General features: G+C 38.9%; 1 protein-coding gene across 2 annotated transcripts in view; it reads right to left on the bottom strand.

Annotated features, from left to right (window-relative positions):
- MAP3K14 (mitogen-activated protein kinase kinase kinase 14) overlaps positions 1-19,583 on the bottom strand; it is a 45,973-nt gene that overhangs the window by 6,067 nt on the left and 20,323 nt on the right. Inside the window, exons 4-13 of one of the 2 annotated variants that reach the window (XM_007430141.3) lie at positions 19,112-19,325; positions 17,228-17,836; positions 15,067-15,204; positions 11,975-12,104; positions 10,420-10,551; positions 9,862-9,966; positions 7,228-7,391; positions 4,683-4,833; positions 2,747-3,076; positions 981-1,087 (exon numbers count right to left, since the gene is read on the bottom strand). In XM_007430141.3, the coding sequence (XP_007430203.1) occupies positions 981-1,087; positions 2,747-3,076; positions 4,683-4,833; positions 7,228-7,391; positions 9,862-9,966; positions 10,420-10,551; positions 11,975-12,104; positions 15,067-15,204; positions 17,228-17,836; positions 19,112-19,325 (2,080 nt within the window). The remainder of the gene's footprint in view (positions 1-980; positions 1,088-2,746; positions 3,077-4,682; positions 4,834-7,227; positions 7,392-9,861; positions 9,967-10,419; positions 10,552-11,974; positions 12,105-15,066; positions 15,205-17,227; positions 17,837-19,111; positions 19,326-19,583) is intronic. The other variant, XM_025167887.2, reaches the window with a different exon arrangement.

Genomic DNA, 19,583 nt, shown 5'->3' with positions numbered 1-19,583 from the left:
GTAAAAGCTCCAGGATTCAGGGGTGATATGAGATGAAAGAAAAAAGTGAACACTCCCTGGGGAGATCTATACCCTTTTAATTGTAGGATACTATTTATTACATTATATTTGAATTCCACACATTGTGACTTATGGCAGGTCTTTACTCATTTTGGCTGAGAGTGAGCGACTGGCCAAAAGTCATCCAGTTGATTCTACAGCTGAGTGAGGATTTGAACCTGGTCTCCCTGTCCCAGTCCAATAATACAATATACTAAACATCACTATACTATACTGATGCAACTTAACTGCAATGAGCAGCGTTTCTAGTTTGCCAGAAAAGCACAAAGCCCTGGGAATGATCTGGAGTGAATGGGAGAGAGACTGGAAAGAGATGCTGAAGACGTTTTCACCATACTTGTCCCTTCTCTGACCCAGGAGACTGGGGTAGGGAAATCGAGTAGTCCCCAGTTTAAGAATGAGTTCCGTTCCCAAGGTCTGTCCTTAAGTCAAATTTGTCTGTAAGCCGGAACAGGATTACTGTACAATATTGTATAAGTAGTATTGTGTAATTAACTTGAATTACTGTATATTTAACTCATGTATTTAACTTGAATTTTGCTACAATAGGCTCCGTTCTTAACTAAGGGTTGTCCATAAACTGGGTGTTCTTAACCTGAGGATTACCTGTATATTAAGACAGTCACTCATTTTATTTATTTCTTCTGCCACTGAGTGAAAGAGGGAATAGATATGCATTTTTCAATAGGGCCTAGATTGGGGCTGCAAAAAAAAAAAAATTAGTTTTCCTTCATAACATAGACAGGACCCAAACTTGAAGCAGGAGCACACAGTAAAACATATGAATGCACAAGCCATTCAAATGTTTTCAGAGTCAGATTGTTCTGAATAAGAATTCTGTACAATCCTCCTTGGAATATTCTGTCCTGGGCAATCTCTTGCAATTCCAAAATAGCAACTGTCCATCCTTATGTACTTACCTTCTCACTAGCATCTGATGGGAGGAAGCTATCCAAGCTGAAGCATGACAGCATTTGTTCCTGTTCCTCCAGTGAAAAGGGCTGTGACAGGCTGTTCAGAATTAGATCTGAGGAAAGGAGAATGGACTAAAATGGAGACACTGAAGACTACACTGTGGACGTTAAAAGGTTCCACCATCCATGATTGCCCTAAACTGATCTGGAATAACCATCACCCCACTTCTGGATTTGTCATTAAAACAGACAAGGACCCCCTCATCTCACCATTAACATTCCAATATGTAATGATTATAGTTCTGAATTTTTTTCTTCCAATAATAAATCAGATCAAGCTCCATGGGTCTGCTCTTTTTTAAACATACATTTTATTTATATTAATACAAGTTTCCCAACTATTATATTTAGCTTTAAACAACTTAGCGTGTATTTTTTTATTCCTAATACTTGAATTTCTCCTTCTGTAGAACACAGCTCATCCCAGTTAAAACCTAAGCATTTTTTACTAGACTTTTACACATCCAACCCTTATTGAAATGTCTAGAGAGAGACAGAGAATCAAATAAGCAAGTCCACAGAAAAAGGAAAAAGGAAAAGGGCAAAACATGTGTGCTCATTATGTATTTGTTTCATGTAATACATTTTCATTTTTTGTATATGCTTTCTACATGCAGATGTTCGTGTTACTTTGTGGTCAGGAGACTGCTCAGTCTACAGACTTCAATATCTAGTTATCTATGTCAGATTTATTCTGTCTTTTTGCATAAATAACCTGCCTGTGGAGGATTTTTTATTTTATTTATTTTACTTAGTTTATTTGTAAATGGAAGATCTTGTAAATGGAAAATCTATAACCCCGAAAAAAAAAATGAATAATGGATACAGCACCTCGCCCACTGGCATATACTGAAAAACTGGGGTAAAATCTGAATCCTCTGAATCCCACTAGAACAAGATTGTTAAAGATGTGATGAGATAACCAACAGGGTCATAGGTGCCTCAAAAATTATTCCGAACAAGTGCTTTGGACCTCATGCAAGCAAGAGCACAGCGCCTTTCTGCTATTTATTAAAGCAGCCACATCAAAACTTAAAAATAAAAGACAGAATGTTTTAATGAATAGCAAAAGGTGCTGTGCCAAAGCAAGGTGTGAAGCGCTTCTTCCAAATCATTTTTGAAACATTGTACTACCTTAATAACAAATCCTATTCACAACTTAAGTAAAGTAAAGGTGAAAATGGATTACCAAGTTTATTGGCTCATCTCAAGTATGTTTTGCTTAAGCTAGTAACCTTGTTTAACCCAGAATCTAACCCAAGATTTTCAAAGGATCTTTTCATTTCCTGATTCTATTATTAATTCTGAATACTCCATAGGCCTACTCTATAAAATGCATACCATCAGAAACTCCTTGCTACTTTCACACTCCAACATGCTCCATTCCCTTCATGGGTGCCTACTGAGTATTTGTGGGTTCCTTTTATTCCGCTACCATTATTACCATATAAATCTTATTCATGCTACATCCAACATATCTCCCCTTTCCTTCTTTTCAACTCACAAGTATTATATGCTTGGTTCTTTCAACTAAATTAATAACAAGCAGGTAGAAATACTACTTATAATATACAATCCTTTCGCTCAGAAAATCTTCTATGGCAAGGACAACTGCACAAAAGACTTGAAAAGAAGAGGGGTCAGGAAAGGAGACGGCAAACAAAGAAGCAGCTTTAAATGACAAGAAGGCTAATGTCCTGATCCATGATTACCAAACTCCAGCTGCTGAAGGTCGTGGTCAATGCTGGGGGTCCTCCATTCTGTCATACTGCCTTTCCTAGTGCTGGGAGGAGTCAGGAAGGAGGGTAGAAGAGAGTCACATGATAGCAGTAATTCCTTGCACATGTCTGGGTGAATTAACTGTTTTCTTGCAGTCAGATCCTGACATGGCAATGGAGGGCTAGGGCTTCTAGACAACAGCTTTGGGCTACCCGGGGGCTCAGGTATGGGCAACAGTAATTCTGGGAGACTAGTTTTCTGCGTCAACTGCAGGCATCTGGGTTCTCTGTATTCACCACTCCAGGAACTCTTCAGGCCTCCCACTACAAACCAAAAGCACAAATAGGAAAATCTATAGTTAAAAAAAAAACAGGAGCATTGGAACTCCTTTTCAGCGACCAGTATGCATTTACTCAAGGCATGATGCCTCCAAAGTTTCAGAAGATAGATTTCAATCTTCTTAGTTCTTCTAAGTCTCCTATAGCAGTCCATTATGAAGATGGAAAATATTTCCTCATGGAATAGTGACTACTCTGAAAGTTTTACTTTCTATAGCAGAATACCATTTTACTGTATTTTCAAACAAAACAAAACCAGAAGGCAACAGTAAACTACTTCTGTCCTCTTGCCAAGAAAAAAGACATAGCACATCCAGATGGAAATCAGGAGTGAGTTTGACATTTCATTTCATTTCATTTCATTTCTATACCACCTGGCTCAGAAAGACTCCTGGAGGCTTACAATAAAAGCATACAGCTTTTTGAAATGCCACCAAAGTTGTTGCCAACAGGAACAACTGGGAAAGCTGTTCCACAGGGTGCAGATCACCACCAAGAGCTAAACCATTCAGGGTTTTTATAAGGTCAAAACCAACTCTTTGATTTGTTCCTGGAAGCCTGCTGATAACCAGTCCTGTGCTCACAATATGGATGTTACTCAGCTATATTGACTCTTATTTGTCAGTTTGAAGGAGACTTATCTTTACCTGCATTATTAGCCAGCTATATATAAGGACTGCTTTCCAGCAGCACTCAATAATACGTTTTCCTTCTATACATATGCAACTTCAGAAGTTTGCACTCATGGATGCTGAGGCAGGAGAGAACAAGAAAGATTCTGCCCATTGCTTTTTAAGGTATCTAAACCAACATGGATGACACACTAAAAAGACATTATGACCAGATGGCACATCTGTTCTTTAAACAATGAAAGGAATGTTTGAACTGTCTGGAAAAGTGGAAAATATTGTTGTAATTAAGCCACGAGCATTATGTGTACTGTCTACTACAGGGTTCCTCAACCTTGGCGGCTTTCAGATGTGTGGACTTCAACTCCCAGAATTCCCTAGCCAGCAAGGCTGGCTGGGGAATTCTGGGAGTTGAAGTCCACACATCTGAAAGCTGCCAAGGTTGAGAAACACTGGTCTACTGTTTACCAAATACACTGAATTACAAACATCTTCTCTACCCAGTCTTATATAACCTCCATTATTACCCCTGCTTTATATAACCTCCTACCAACCTTCAGATTCTGGACAAAAAAAGATTTTAAAATATATACCTTTTGCAGGTATATATTTTGTGCTGCCTAAACCATGAAGTTACCAGAAACATTCCCTGGACAACAAAATAGCATAACTGTATGTGACCAGCAAAGGTAGCCAAGTTCACCTACAGATACTGCTTGCTCTGGAACATATTGTACATCTTCACTTTCCTCCAATTTACAGCACAGAAGTTACTAACCAAAAACTGACTTCCATCTTTTCTCTTTTAAAACCAAATGTACAAGCGATTGATGGAGGCGACATAAAGAAAAATGTTGGGAACAAACCAAAGAGCAAGGCTTTGTCAGGAGACTCTGGGGACAATGCAAGAAAGAAAGAAAGAAACAGCCAGATGCTTGTTCAGACGGACCAGACAGTCTCACCTTGCTTAAGTGCTTTGCAGGTTTTCATCCTTAGCTCTGCTGCAGAGGCCCGTTTCGTAGGCTCTTTCTCAAGCCCAGATGTAATGACCTGAACAGTGGATGGGTGACAGGAGGGGGGGATTTCTCTCAGGGGGGGTGGTTCTTTGGCTATCTGCAATGCAGAAACACAGGAAGGAGGACACTGATCAAAAGCATTCAGAAAACTACAAGCCTACAAATAGCAGGGCCATCTATTTAATAGACAATGACAATTACTACTGTACATATACAAAACAGAAATGGATTTCTCCCTTTTTTGAAAAGAAAACACAGATAATGCTTTATGACAGAAAACTACAGGGCAGGCAAAAGCTCTCAACGCTCTGGTACAAAAAACATTAGTGTGCACAGAAACTCTCCCAAACTCACAGTCTAGACTGACATATTGCCTTAAATGCAATACTCAAAAAGGACAAAATATTGAGACAGACTTGCAAATAGGGGCAGGGCTGCCAAAAATAATTTAATGCCTGAGGTGGACAGATGTTTCCCTTCCTTACTGGCCAACCTCTGGCCAACTCTTAACTCTCAGCCTACTTTATTTCAACAGGTTGAACCATGAGAACAAAAATGAGAAGCCTTTTAGCCCTCAGAGAAAAGACAGAATAATTATATTCTTGGGAAAACATAAATGTTTTACACTGTATTATCAACTGTTTAAAATAATCTTCTTTTGCATTTAGAATAGCCAACTGTGACCTAAATAGTATTTTATACACCAAAATTTATATAAACAGTAGAGACATGAATCTAGCATCCACTTCAAAATTTCTGAGACAGAGATCTTTGTGCAGGAGCTAATTCCTGAAGCTGATTTCAGATTCTATCTTAAAGATTCAGAGAAAACCCTCTTGCTTCGCATTTGCCTCATCACAGCCCTAGATGATCATTGCTATGTGTGTTGAACAGTGCGTCATGTTCCTGAATTTAATAAGCTTACTTCAGTTTGTGCCTTACCTTATAATCATATGCAAACATATTTACAAAAAGTCTAATTGTGTTCATTAAAACTCAACTTCAGGTAAATGAGAACCAAATTGCAGTTTAAATGCCACCTCCCATCCTTTCTTGTAGGTTCTGTGTAGACCTAAGTTGGCACACACTCAACTCATTTTCTAACAAACAGCTTATTTATTCAAGAGAAAAATGATCCTGAATTTAAAATGATCCCCCCAGAATAAGGCACCCCATTTGCATATATCGATCATTCTCTCTCACAAGCTACTCTCATCACAGAAACGTATAATGAAACATATATACTGTATACTTTCCCCTCTCTTTTTCGTTCAAAAACAGCAAAGCAAAAGAATGGTGGAGATAGGGTAAGAGGAAAGGATAACTAGGCAGGAATGAAAGGAAAATAGAGGAAAGAGAAGAGGCAACAAAAGTGGATGGAGATGAGGAGAAGGGAAGAGGTAACTAGACAGGAATAGAAAGAAGCCCTATTTAAGAGTCACGGGAAGCATTAAAATCCACTAGGCCAAGCAGACTCTCCTCCATACAACAACTTGTCCACAGCCTAATATTCAGTGCTATCTGCAGCCATTTTCACTCATATTGATTCCTTTCTTTCCAAGAGTTGCTTCTATTCACATGTAATTATTGAGGAGAAAAATGGACCATATATAAAGCACAATAAACAAGTCAGAAAGCCCAATACATCAGCAAAACAGTTAGCGACCCTAAACTGCTATGCTGCAAAAGTAACTAACATAGCGTGATTGTGATATGTGACATATTTTAATTGTGAGCCGCCCAGAGTCACCCTCTGGGGGAGAAGGGCGGCATATAAATTAAATATATAAATAAACACATGATAGTGGGTCATTCGGCATGGTGGTACAACCCACGGTCATCTGCAGTGTCCCAACCACCTACTCTCAAACATAATAGATTCACAGGTGGAACAATTTTAAAGTATTTACAAACTATTGAAGATATTTGTTTGGGACAATCAGAACCACATTAAAATTGTACATTTCTCCATTGCTTTCTATCAGTGTATACTTCTGGAATATCAATCCTCCAGAATTACAGAAAAAAATGGGTTCAGAATGAATCAGAAAGCCATTTTTATAGATGGTTGTTCATTTTGAACTTAATACTGTGATGAGCACTGCTTACCATTTAACAAATACTGCTGATATTTTTTGGCCAAACATACTCAAAGGTGTGAGCAAATGCCTTTTGTTATGAAACAACTGGGCAGAATTGTATATTTTAAGGTAAGCCTCAAGTTCTAGAGGTCTGGGATTCTGAAGTAGCTCCTGGAATGGAAGCTGTAAGCTCCTTAGGCCAACAGTTAATCTAAAATAAGTGAATTGTGTTGAATGGTAAATGTTGTGGATTTCAAGATACCCGACAATATATAACATTATATATCTACTAACAAAAGATACATTTCATGGATTGGTTGAGAATACTAAATGCTTCATGCCACAATTATTTGTCTTGTCTTTCAGGTAACTGAACCAGCAAGCTATCCATTTACTAATGGGTGACTTACTTTGAGGCACAGAGGATGATTATAGTACTGGGTCCAAGGGTGATAACCATTCAGTAGATGCAGCATCATACAGCAACTGCTCCAGACGTCTACCTTGAAATCACAGTGCTTCCCCATTACTATTTCAGGAGCCAGGTGGGTCTCAGTGCCAGGAACATAATCCCCTGGAAGTGGAATAGAGGAAATTGGCTCTTTAAGGTCCTGCTGGGACCTGTTCCACAGAAGCAGCCGTGATGAGACATTCTTAAGATAATCAAGGCTGGTCCAAGAGCCCCTTCACTGTAGAAGACCAGACACAGCACAGAAAGATTGAACCAAATTAGTGCTGGAGTACTAACAATTGAGAGGCAAGGCAAGGATACTGGAAACTTGAGTTCAGATTCATGTTCTGGTATGAAACTCCCTGGAGAGAAGTACTGCTTGGGAAATAGGGGTACGCAAAATGTTTTGAATTCACAAAGTTTCAGGTTTGAAGTGGGTATTTTAAATTCAAACAAGCAGCCACTTCATGCTCAAAACACTTCTGGAAATGTTGGAACAACCTGTTCCAAACTTGAAATAGAGCATTTGTAACTTGAACAGTTTCAAATTCAAAACCTGTTACAAACTCCTTTTGGGAAAATTACACTGTAATCTCTAAAACTATCTTGCAAGATAGTTGCAATGTATAACTGCTTCAAACAAGGTCAAGGAAGACTGAAATATAAATGGGGACAAGTACAGGAGAGATATTGGTTTTAAGGATATACTGTATCAACTTCATACATTATCTTATAGAGGAATAGTTTCCTACTCCCTTGACCAGAAAAACACAATCACTTTAACAACTGAGTTTATTTTTGTTTTTAAAACAAAAAAAATACTCTCCATTAGCCTTGTATAGTGGGATTTTTAAAATCTCTCAGCACGGTACTGTCAAATATCAAATTGTTAATAGGTTTTGCAATTCATCTACTAAAGAAAAGCATAATTTGATTTATTCATGTCTCAGTTGCACTGAATTCCTTCTACAATCTCTCTCCCTGCAGTCTACTAACCCTGTGGGAATCTCACCTTCTTTTCTCTACAACTCAGTCATTATCTGGGTATTGAAAAACAGTTTGCCTTTCTTCTGCTATTAATAGCAATGGACGAAACAGTGGTATCAGTGCTTACTGAAAAAAGAACAAGTTTAACTTCTCCAACCTCTTGCTCATCTCCCTCTGAATCAAGTCTATTATTTCTTCACTGCTAAGCTTAATATTATGAAACAACTAAAGTTCCAAGTCTGAAGAAAAGCATTCAGTCCCAACTGGGCAGAATTTTGGGATTCTGCAAGCTTCTTTGAAGGGCATAAGCCTATTTAGCCAAGACTACACACTTTGATTATTACACTTGGAATATTTTCATTTTTATTTATTATGGACAGAGACCATAATAAATATATTAAGGGACGGTAGTAAGGAATTAGTTTATGCTTATTATAAACTAGAGACTAAGTATTCACTTAGCCTGGGGACAAAAACTTAGCAGGACATTGCACTGTATTCCAAAGCTTGTGGTTTATGAATCTGCCCTTTCTAAAAATAAAAAAGGGATTGGACGTTCTTTGCTCTTATAACAACATTTCAGCTACTCAGTTGCTGAAGTAATGACTAGTGCTATGTCAAACACCAGGCACACATTGGCTTTCCTAGAGAGCGAATATCTTGCTTCTACTTGAACCATCGTCATCATCACCTTTTAAGAGCAAGCCTTTGCAGTCCATGCCATTGGAAACTGAGTTCATAATGTTTACAGCTCGATGTATGATGCTATTCCACAAATGGAACGGCACTGCAGATGCAGAATCAGGTTTCCCAAGTATAGAGTAAGTAAAGCATAGCGATTAAAATAAAGAACGCCCGACAGGCATAGAATACGCTTCACCTATGTTAAAAATACTACAGTATATGAATACTGCACACTAATATTCTGCTCTTTACGGCTACAAGGATAAAGACATTTATACTGTATATCTACTGAAATGTCAGAAATCAGAGAAATTGTTCTCGCTGCCAGAAACATCAGAGTATTACAAGTACTCAGGTACACTGGAGATTAAAAGATCTGTAGCCAGCCAATGAATTGCTATTTACTTAGTTAAATGTAAGACTTTTTGCTAGAGAGGAATCTGTATGCACACATTCCTGTGTGCAGAAGTGATTTGTATGTTGAAAAGAATAAGACTGGTATATGCAAGTTGAAATTAGGAAAGTTTATATTGCATAGGATTTTTTTACAGAATTTGTATATATATATTTTCCCTCCATTCTTCTTTTGTCGGAGGAGGCAATATTCCTTTGACTGAAGTACCCACAGTAGCTCAATTTGCATCATTTATAAAGTTGTGAGGTACAGATTATGGTCAGAAGATAATCTGTATATGTTATAACTTTTTAAAAAATAGATAATGTAGTGCCTTAAAAATTATGCCTAAAATATTGAGGCAGGGATAGAGATGCATGATGCTGGAGAATAGTCAGACAGACACCACTAAGTTATTTATTTTCAGGGCTGGCTTTCAATATTTAAAACATGAAGAAAAGAGCAGTCCAATACATCAATAGCAGCAGTCGTACATCAATAGCCTCTTCAGAACCTGCCATAGTTTACCTGTCGTTAAACAGTTCCTTATGCCATCTGGATGAAGTTGAGCTGCATGACCAAAATCACAGAGAACAGCATGGCTTCTATCACCAGATAAAAGGACATTGTCAGCTGCCAAAAGAAAGATTGCATGGTTTTCAGGCCATCCGTTTCCACATATAATATTGTAACAAGACCACCTCGTTCTTCTCCTTAGGTGCTCATCTGACATTTGAACTTTATTACTTGGCACCAGAAGTGCAGATTTACATGACTAAATGTTCCTCCATAGAAATTCTACTGCAAGAGAAATGAGCATCTCAGGGAGAAGCCTAGAGTATTCCCTCACCCTCATATTTGGTTTTCTATGTGAAAGATTCAGAAGGAGGGGACTGCCAGAACATTCAGTTCACATGATCTTCTATTGAAAATCTCAAGGGAAAGACAAGTTGACTAATTCAATGAGAACAATGTCGAAGTATACATCCCCCCCCCGCATATCGTCTCATATTTTCTGGAACTGCAGCAACCAATGCCACTTTGAGCAAATTCTCTGCTACCTTGGTTGTTTAATGATGCAGGTACCTTTTACGTCTCCATGCAGAACATTGTGGGCATGAAGGTATTCCAAGGCCTCCAGCGTTTGGCTGAGATAATCAAGAGCTCTGTCCTCAGGTAGGTATCCACACTGCTTAAGTAGCTGGCCCAGTGATCCACCTACAAGGAAAAATTCCCATCTTTCACAGTAAGTTATTACTGTTATTGTCATTATTGTTGTTATTACCCAATCACCAAAAAGTTAATTAGCTTCTTGAATCTATAGAAAAAGTATCAAGCTACATCACAGTCAAGACATTTCCATCATGGATCCCATATTTAAAGGACAACAATATAAAGAGAAGACATCTACAATTTAGCAAGGCTCTGTAGGCCATGGATAAATACCTTACCTCCTTATGAGTATAACAAATTCCATCATCTATTTTTCCCTTCCTAGCACTTTGTAAGCAGATTCTTGACACCCACTCAAAGCTACTTGGGCATGTACTGCATAATGAAAAGTTGCACTAGCTGATGGGGTGGGAAGATGAAATGGTTCCCTGGAAGTGGCAAAGGAAATAATTAAAAGGGAAAGGAGGCAACAGTAGTGGCTACAAAGGGGAATGGTTAAAAAGAATAAAAAGGGACAGTAGGACCTTTCCCCAAGCTCAGCAGGGCAGGATAGTTTCTATCTAGCACTGTATCCCTCTGAGCACCACTATGCCTTCCTTTCTCCTGAGCTGAAAGCAGAGAGTGGGATTGGTGGGCTGTCTTTTTTTTTTTTTTGGCACAGTGTATTGGAGCACAGCCCCACAGTTCCCTGGGGCAAGACCTTATCCCTCTAAAGGAAAATATTCTAGTTGTTACAAGGCCTTGGCCTGATCCTTTAGAGCTCCTTCCTATGTAATCTAGCACATATTTCTACAATGGCTAATTAGATGACTATGGGGAAGCAAGGAGGATTGCTTTACAGAAACTAGAAGTAAATATTCAGTTATCCTCTACTAAAAATTGAAAATGCTGATCATAAATTTGGAAGAGAAAGCATAAACCCGGCAGCTAGCAAAAGGCAGACAATGTTTAAGGTCAGGAAACAGATTCTGTTCCTCTGTTAAAATTTTTATAGCATCCATATCATTAAAACCAAGGTGTTAAAATTTCATTATATTTTAATGTGATGAAGACGTAAGTCCCAAGTAAAATTAAAAAAAGAAAAAAGGGAACAAGACTAAGATTGAATAAGCAGGCCTGGCTCTAATTCTTGTTCTGCCTGAGTCTCAGTGATGGATGGGAAGGGGGTCAGAAATAGGGTAGAAATAAGGTTTGAAGAAAAGTATTCCCCTCTCTTCTATCAAGCTTCAGGACCCCAACACAGACTGACCACATCAGGCAATATTTAATGGTTACTTAAGGCCCCTACCCAGAAACCTCAGAAGAACTCAAATTTGCTAAATCAAAATCCTGCTTCACATCTAGTCACCCAATTTATTTCCAGATCAGGTTTTGTTATTTTGCCTATGCAATAGTCTGCAATTGCTGGTTTTTTTTTTTTAATGAATAATACTGCTACTAATTTTTTTTTCTTTTCTTGATCACCTACCTTCCATCAGCTTCATAAAGATAGTAACCCACAGGCCTTCTTTCACTGCTCCATATAGCGGGAGGACTTTAGCATGTGTCACTCCAGCACATGTTGTCAGCTCTTCTGCACGGAAGTGTTCGACTTGCACCTAGAAAGAGAAGCATGAAGTAAAAGGTTCAAGCAATATTGGCTTTAAATAGAAAGATAATGGCTTCCACATACAATTATAATGAACCAAAACCAGCTAGTCCAGTACCTTGTTTCCTCAAATGAATTAAAAGTGAGTTTGAATGAGGAAAGAAACTCAAGGCAGGGGAAGTTCTGTACACATCTAAGGAGGCAAAAAATGAGCAAGTCGGGGTGCTTGGATTCCTTATCTGTAAGGAGATTGAGAGGCAACTAGACCACTTGGAACCTACACCTATCTGGCAGGTATCTTGATTACATAGGATCATGATTTTCAGCTGCTTAAGTGAAAAACAGATGAGAGGCAGAAAAAAATGAAATGGAAGTCCTAACAAAATGCTGTAAAGAAAATGGTGGTAACAAAGAAATAGGATAGCTAAAAGAGTAGCTGGCAGAAAAGGAAGCAAAACCAAATTAACAATGGATTAAAAAACAGGAAGAGTAAGCAGTGAGCGAAGAAGACATTCAGGTTCACGATAATCTTAAAATAACTGAGAAAAAGAAGAACTGTGATCTATTGATAGAAAAAGACTTTGGAAAACTGGAGTTTGAAGAAGAAATTGGGAGGAGATGCACTGAATTTCACAAACGGATTGAGCTTTCTGAGCCACAAGTATCTACAAAACTCAGTGGAGAAAGTTCATCATTGAGACAGGAGCTTGGTTCATACGTATCGCTAAGCCAAATTTGTTTTTGCCATTGTTTACTGTGGGAAAGAAATCGTGGTTTGTCCATCCAATGTCTCACTTAATTTCCCTCCATCTCTTCTTCCAGAATCTGAATGGTATCTCAAATACTTTAGCAGCAGTAAAGAGCTGGTGCAGATTCCCTGTGTCATCAGATAACTTTCCCCAAATTGTTTGCACAAACAAGAAACAAGAACCTCCTCTGTGATCTTCCGCAGCTGTTAACACAAACTAAACAAGCTTACTTCTCTTCCTAGACTAACTCTGTGTTGATTTTTTTCCCCTTCTACTCGTGGCAGAGAAAAGTACTGTACTCGGGAGTGACTGCTGCAATGCCATCCATTTCCCTCTGGGCATTCCCATCCTCCTGACTAGTGGCACTGACAGTACTTGTCGCTAGCTGGGCTGCCTAGCTGCTCTACCCACCTGCTTTCTCCCAGTGCTTGACAGGGCTGTTGAGAAAAGCCCCAGCCTGAATGAGAAGACAAAGAGGCAGCCAGCCCGGGCCACATACTTCATCACGTTTAGTGCGTATATTGCTCAGCTCATATAATACTTGCTAACTCCATTGCACCTTTGTTGAAGAGGCAATAAGCAGCAACGAGAAACAGCAAATCAACTACAGCAGTGAAATGATGGAGGATAGTTGTCAGTTTCATACAGTGTGCTCTGTTTGTCCCAAGCTAGTTTATTGTCCTGATTTGTAGTAGAGAATGCTGTGCCGCTGCCAGTATTGAAGTTAATCTGACCAACGTGTACCCATGAAAGGGGGCAATCTTACCCTTCAGCTGAGGCAGCAAGATATATTGGATTGGTGCCACTGAAACTGCACTTTCAACATGCAAGGTAGAGAAAGCAGCAGCAACAACAAACACAGATATTCTGGCACAAGCGGAGGTCTTGATAAAGAAATTGGCATAAAAATATGACTGTTGCCAAAAAGATAAGAAGGGACAAGGTGTTTGGGAGGGGAAGCAAACAAGAGCAGCTTAGACTAAAAGTTGTTTCTTTTTCATTGCTTTGGCCTCACACCTCTGTGGACTGCTGAACAGGTAGGATAAGTCATAAACAAGTAAGAATAAGCCAATATTGCAGGTTTGATATAGTAATACATTCTTGTTGAAACAAGCTGGGATTTGAAAGCTAACTTCAATTGTGCCTTCAGTCTATTGGTGTCAAACAGTAAAGCATGATCTATTAATTTAGTGTGTTCAAAATTAGGCTAAACAAATTCTAGTCATTTTTTTGTATGAATGAAGCTAAACATTAGCTTTCCAGCTTGTTTTTTTCAACCCAGACATTAAAATGCAGACTGCCCATAGTTACAGACAAGAAAAAAGTTAAAAAGAAAGCCGATGATATATAGTCTGGTGAAACTAAAAGTCAGTAAAAGAGGATAATTGCTGAAGAGAAGGAAAATATTAGTCATTAGCATGCTAGCTGCTGATAATAGTTGGATCAGAGCACGAAACAAAGAATGGGAAATCAGAGCATGGAGGAGAAAAAGGAACGATGAAATAACAGCTTCAGGGTTTCTGCACAGACACATCAGAGAAAAGTTTGGTCATCTGAGCATCCCAACTTGTTAATTTAGCTCCCTCCTATTCTCTTGAACCTAATGCCAGCATTAATCATAACAGCCTGAAGGCGCACGATGCCCAACAAGGAGGAAATCTAGACAGCTGCTGAAGGAGATGCCACCCAAACACAACATGTGTCACAAAAAGGGTTGGACACCTACAAATCAACTCTAACTAGTAGCTTAAAGCTACAGCTTTATCTAAAAGGACTGCACAAGAAGGCAGGCAGGAAGGCAGGCAGGCAGGAAGGCAGGCCAGGATTCAATTGTTAGATTAAAGAAATTTCAATTATTATTATTAGTGTTTGACCCTGTTACAAATTGTACAAATGATTTCTGCCGCCCGTGCTGTCAAGGGAGAAAGCAGCTAAGATCGCCTCCGCAGGCCACTATTTTGGCCGCTGCACAAGAACGATCCTTCCCCCGCAGCCCGTTACACCCAACGCCCACAGCCGGCCGGAGATTCCGCTGTTTGGCATCACCATGGCAACGCCTTCTGGCTTGACCTTGAGGCTGTGACAAACAAGTTTGAGCAAAGCATCAGCGCAGTGACTGCTCCAACCCTCAGCAGTTCCACTGAAAAGGGAAGCAGCTTTCATTTCCTCTTTCTGATGCTGCTTTCCCTCCCCCGGAGGCAACGGATTTGCATACTGTACTACCTTTTTGGCTGCACACTGAAAGCCGGTCTGCTTGTCCTCCATTTTGTACACTTCTCCGAAAGAGCCCGTGCCCAGCAAACCCTGACATTTGGTCCAGTGAACCTCTTCGCGGTACTCATAATCGACTGCTTTGAGTTTCTGCAGATTAGCAACAGAGAAAAAAATTAGAGAATTCAAGAGGCCTTGAAAAGGGGATGAATTAATTGACTGTGCCAAAATTACTGTCAAGAACGAGGGAAAAGACATTTCAGAGCTTGCTTTTTAAAGCCATTTTATCCTGGCCTCTGCTCACATGTTTACTGATTCTTCTCTATCCTTGAGCCTCAAGAAATTTGCTTTGAACAAAATGCCTTTTGTTTCATTCTTTGGCAGGATAGCCCTCCCCACTCTGGTATGTGTTCTCTTTCTCTATTTCTCTAACTACAACTCCCATAACTCTCAGCCCCTGACTATGCTAGCTGTGAATACCTCTCTCAACACTAGGCTGAGAGAGGCTGATACAAGATGTTTGAATGCCCAGAATCTGCGCTGAGAAAGCTCAAAGACTACCTAATGATTTCTCCTGCTTCTAAAAGAAGAACTGCAAAAGATATTTCTCCCTTCAAATTAAGCTACACCACCCAAGGAAACAACGCAATACAGAGACAGAATAGGTGCACCACAAAATGCTATCCCCCAACAGGGAGTGACAAGGTGACATGAATTCAGGAGCCATCCCATTTGTTTTAGAAGGCAACAGAGGAGCAGATCTTCCACAGGAAGAAATCCTCTCCGTACCCCTTCCATCTTTGGCTCTGTGAGAAACATATGATTTCTATTAGCAGGTTCACGCAATAAAAATAATTTCTAACAGATGCTTGTCCTACATGGAAACATTTTCTGAACATTTCTGATTAACCGTTTCCATGAATAACTAGCTTTCAAAAAACACACATGCACAAACAATATACCCAATTCCACAAACCAGGTGAAATGCTCTTTAAGTCCATCAAAAATCCATCAAGTGCAGCATCACATTTACAAGGACATATAGAGACAACAGTCCTCTTCACCATATGCAGAATAGCAACTGGGATTCAAGGGTATTCTTACTGCCACGTTACTCACACATCATAGCTTCATAGTTTATAGTCATGAACTTATGTAATGCTTCCCAATGTTACTGAAACTAGTGATCATCTCCATCTCCAATGGCAATAAATTTCATGAAAAAAATCACAAATGCTATGCCATGATGTACTTTTTTCTGTCTGTCCAGAATCTAGAATTGGTCTATCTAGCCCAAATTCCCAGCTTTATTATTGAGAGCCAAATATTAAGCCGTGGTTTGTTGAATAATTGTGCTTTAGTTCTCACATCTTAAAAATACAGTATTTGCATTTCAATACCACAATAGACCAAAACCTAATTAAGCCATTACAGCATGATGTATCAATCAACCAATGGCTGTGTTCACTGTGGGTTGTTGAGTAAGTCACAATTGGATAGATTTACATGTGCTAAATCATAAACTACAAGTTTATAAATATCAGCAACTTTGTTCACACATCATACTAAATCAAAACCAAACATATTATGGTTTAACATAAACTGTGAACTCAGCAAGTTCCTTCTGGTAATATTTAAGCATGAACAAGTAGGATGGGATGGCATATATGTTTCTCTTTCAAAGGAGGGCCCTTCTACTTCCCATATGAATTCTTTCACTGTAAGTAACTTAAAGCTCACTAAAATGAACTTTTGCTATAAGAGTTTAATATTGTAGAGTCACTCCTTGACTATACCAGGACAAGACAGAAGAAATAGAGAGCTGAATCTGTGTCCATTGTTCATTAAAAGCTCATTTTCTTTAGAAAGCTAGCCCACTGGAGAGGAAAACTGCAGCCTTACCTTCTTTTTCTATACCAGTTTTTTAGTATTTTTCCCACCTAGGGAAATAGAGGAAGATACAATCCCCCTGCCCCATGCAGCTTCAAATAATTTAATTCAAGTGTTCTCTGTCATGTAATAATTTTGATCATATATTTTGCCTTTGACAAAGCTGTGTGTATGAATATGACTCCAGGTGATGATCCCTGTGGTACTCTACTTTGCAGAACACAGCATGACCTACCCAAGAAGGATGCAGTTGGTACCCTGTTAACAGCTTCCAAAAGCTCACCTCTGTAAGTAACACTCCTTCATTTTCATTAATCTCCTGAAGGCACGCTTTTGAACTTGATCCATCTCCTTTCCAAGTCTTGGCTAAACAAGCTAAGTTTCTTGGTTCTCCAAGAATAACATTTCCCTTCAATGCATCCACCAGAAATTCATCCATTGAAAGAGTGTCTGAAGTGTTTTTTGCAGACTGATGACTACATTTGGAAAAGCTATGTGCCAGATTCAAGTCTGAAAGGTGACATTCACCATCTACATTTGAAAGATCATCAAAAAGATAAGTCTTCAGAGGGCCAAGATTCAAAGCAGGAAGCAAATAGCCACAGCCGTACAAATAAGGAGGAAATTTGCTTGAAGGAGAGGGATGCACAGTCTCTGATTGAGAGCCAAAATTGTCCTGAGTATAGGATTTCCAAACATGACTCAAGCACTGAGCAGGGCTGATCAGCTTGTGTAACTCTAGCTTTGCTTGGTTCTTTAACATGTGCAACTTGCTAGCAGATAAAACTTGGCTGGGTTTCTCAAAGGAACTGAAATCAGAACTCAAATCCTTACACAATTCTGAATGCCATGAAGTGATATTGAAGAGGGTGCCCAAATGAGAGTCATCTTCCTGGAAGAAAAGTGAACTAGTTAGCTACCCAGGAAAGTTAACCAATACAACTGCACTCTAAACCCCAGTGATGCCCTGGAAAAGTTGTTTGAAACATTTAATCCGCAGTTGCCAGATTCCAATTACTTAAAAGCAAAATAACTAACAAGCAGGAAACCATGGACATGAATTTTTTCCTAGTTCTGAGCAATGACTTTAAATGAATTTTATCTATAACCAAATAAATATTGACTTATTTATAGATAAGTCAGTGTTTATATATAAATAACTATTGACTTATTCAGTGACTTATCTGGAATTATGAACATGTAATCCACTCTATTTTTGAATATTACTGTTATGCAGACAATTTCTGGTTGGTTTTTATAACTAAGCCCTTTTTGTCCAATGCTAGAACATTTTTTCTGTAAGATGCCCTTCCTGCATTCATTGCATTCATTCAATGCAGCATCTCTATCAAAAAGTTCTTCGAAACTCTTCTAAATCTGAAGAAAGGAAGGACAGTGGGGAATTGCTCGTTTGGCCCTAACTTGCTAAGGCTCTCTGGGTGCTTTCACCATGTGGTAGCCAAACAGCCCTGCCTTTTGAACAAGTTTAGGAATATCTTCAGAACTTGGAGGCAAGGTCATTGCTTATCAGACATACTAACAGGGTACAGAATGTGTTTCTGGACAAGCATATTTGGGAAAGTCTGCTTCTATATCTAACAACTTGTTGAATTAGGGAAAGGATTTGAGTGTTTTCAAATAAAAGAGTGGAATAAAAGTATCATAAATAAATATTTATGTATTTAAAATAATGATTATACAGGTCCAAAATGGTTTTATTCAGTCTAGTGTGCTGGATGTCAATTCCAATTATGTCTGGGATTTATGGAAGTTAAAATCCAAGACATTTCAAAGACAATAAATTACAAAAAGGTGTCTAGGATCTTATTGTTAAGGAAAACTACAGCAATCGTTTGTGTTAGTGATCTCTGACCTCTTCTGTACTGTTGACATACATGTCATCTACTGTACATTGTAATTTTAAAAATTTCTTATTGTTCAGGGTCTCCTTGTCTTATAATGCATCCTGTCAATTTGGTACAGGACAGACTTCATAAAGGTGAAATATGATGTCTGGGCAGTTGCTTATTTGTTCCACTGTTAATTCAATGACAAACACATGTGGCTCTGAGAAAAAAAACAGGCACTGCTGAGGTTAATGCTCCATTGTGGCCATCGTTAATCCTATGTTCAAGCATGATTTGAGGCAGTGTGGAATATGTCCTACCTGCACAGGTATAGGTACACAGCTCTCCTGCTCTGGAGTCCTTGGCTTTCGAATTAGGGTGGCCACTCTTTCTGGTGTTTCAAGGGAGGACTTTCTCTTTCGCCGTTTCTTCCGGGATTTGCCACGATGCAAGGCTTTCCAGTGGACTGGAGCCATTTTTCCTTCAGTTGCATGAGCCACATTATTGGGGATTTGATCAAGGCTGCAAGACCGGCTGACACAGAAAGTAGCATTGCAGAGGTATTTTAGCTTAATCAACAAAAAGCACACCCATATTTAGCAGAGCTGAAAGCTACACAATAGGATCTTGAGAACATCTGGAATAATCATAATAAATAAGTTCTCAGGCTAAAAGAATAAATACAGTTGTGCGAAAATGCTCTTTTTAATCTTGTAATATGCTTCATTTTCAATTTCCAACAAAACATATCTATATAATTTTTAAATCATATATTGAAGCACTAGAGATACA

Source organism: Python bivittatus, unplaced genomic scaffold, assembly GCF_059951505.1.
Source record: "Python bivittatus isolate LINGU-HERP-01145 unplaced genomic scaffold, Pbiv_v1 ctg000410_np1212, whole genome shotgun sequence".
NCBI lineage: Eukaryota > Metazoa > Chordata > Lepidosauria > Squamata > Pythonidae > Python > Python bivittatus.
This window is presented reverse-complemented; position numbering and strand designations above follow the sequence as displayed.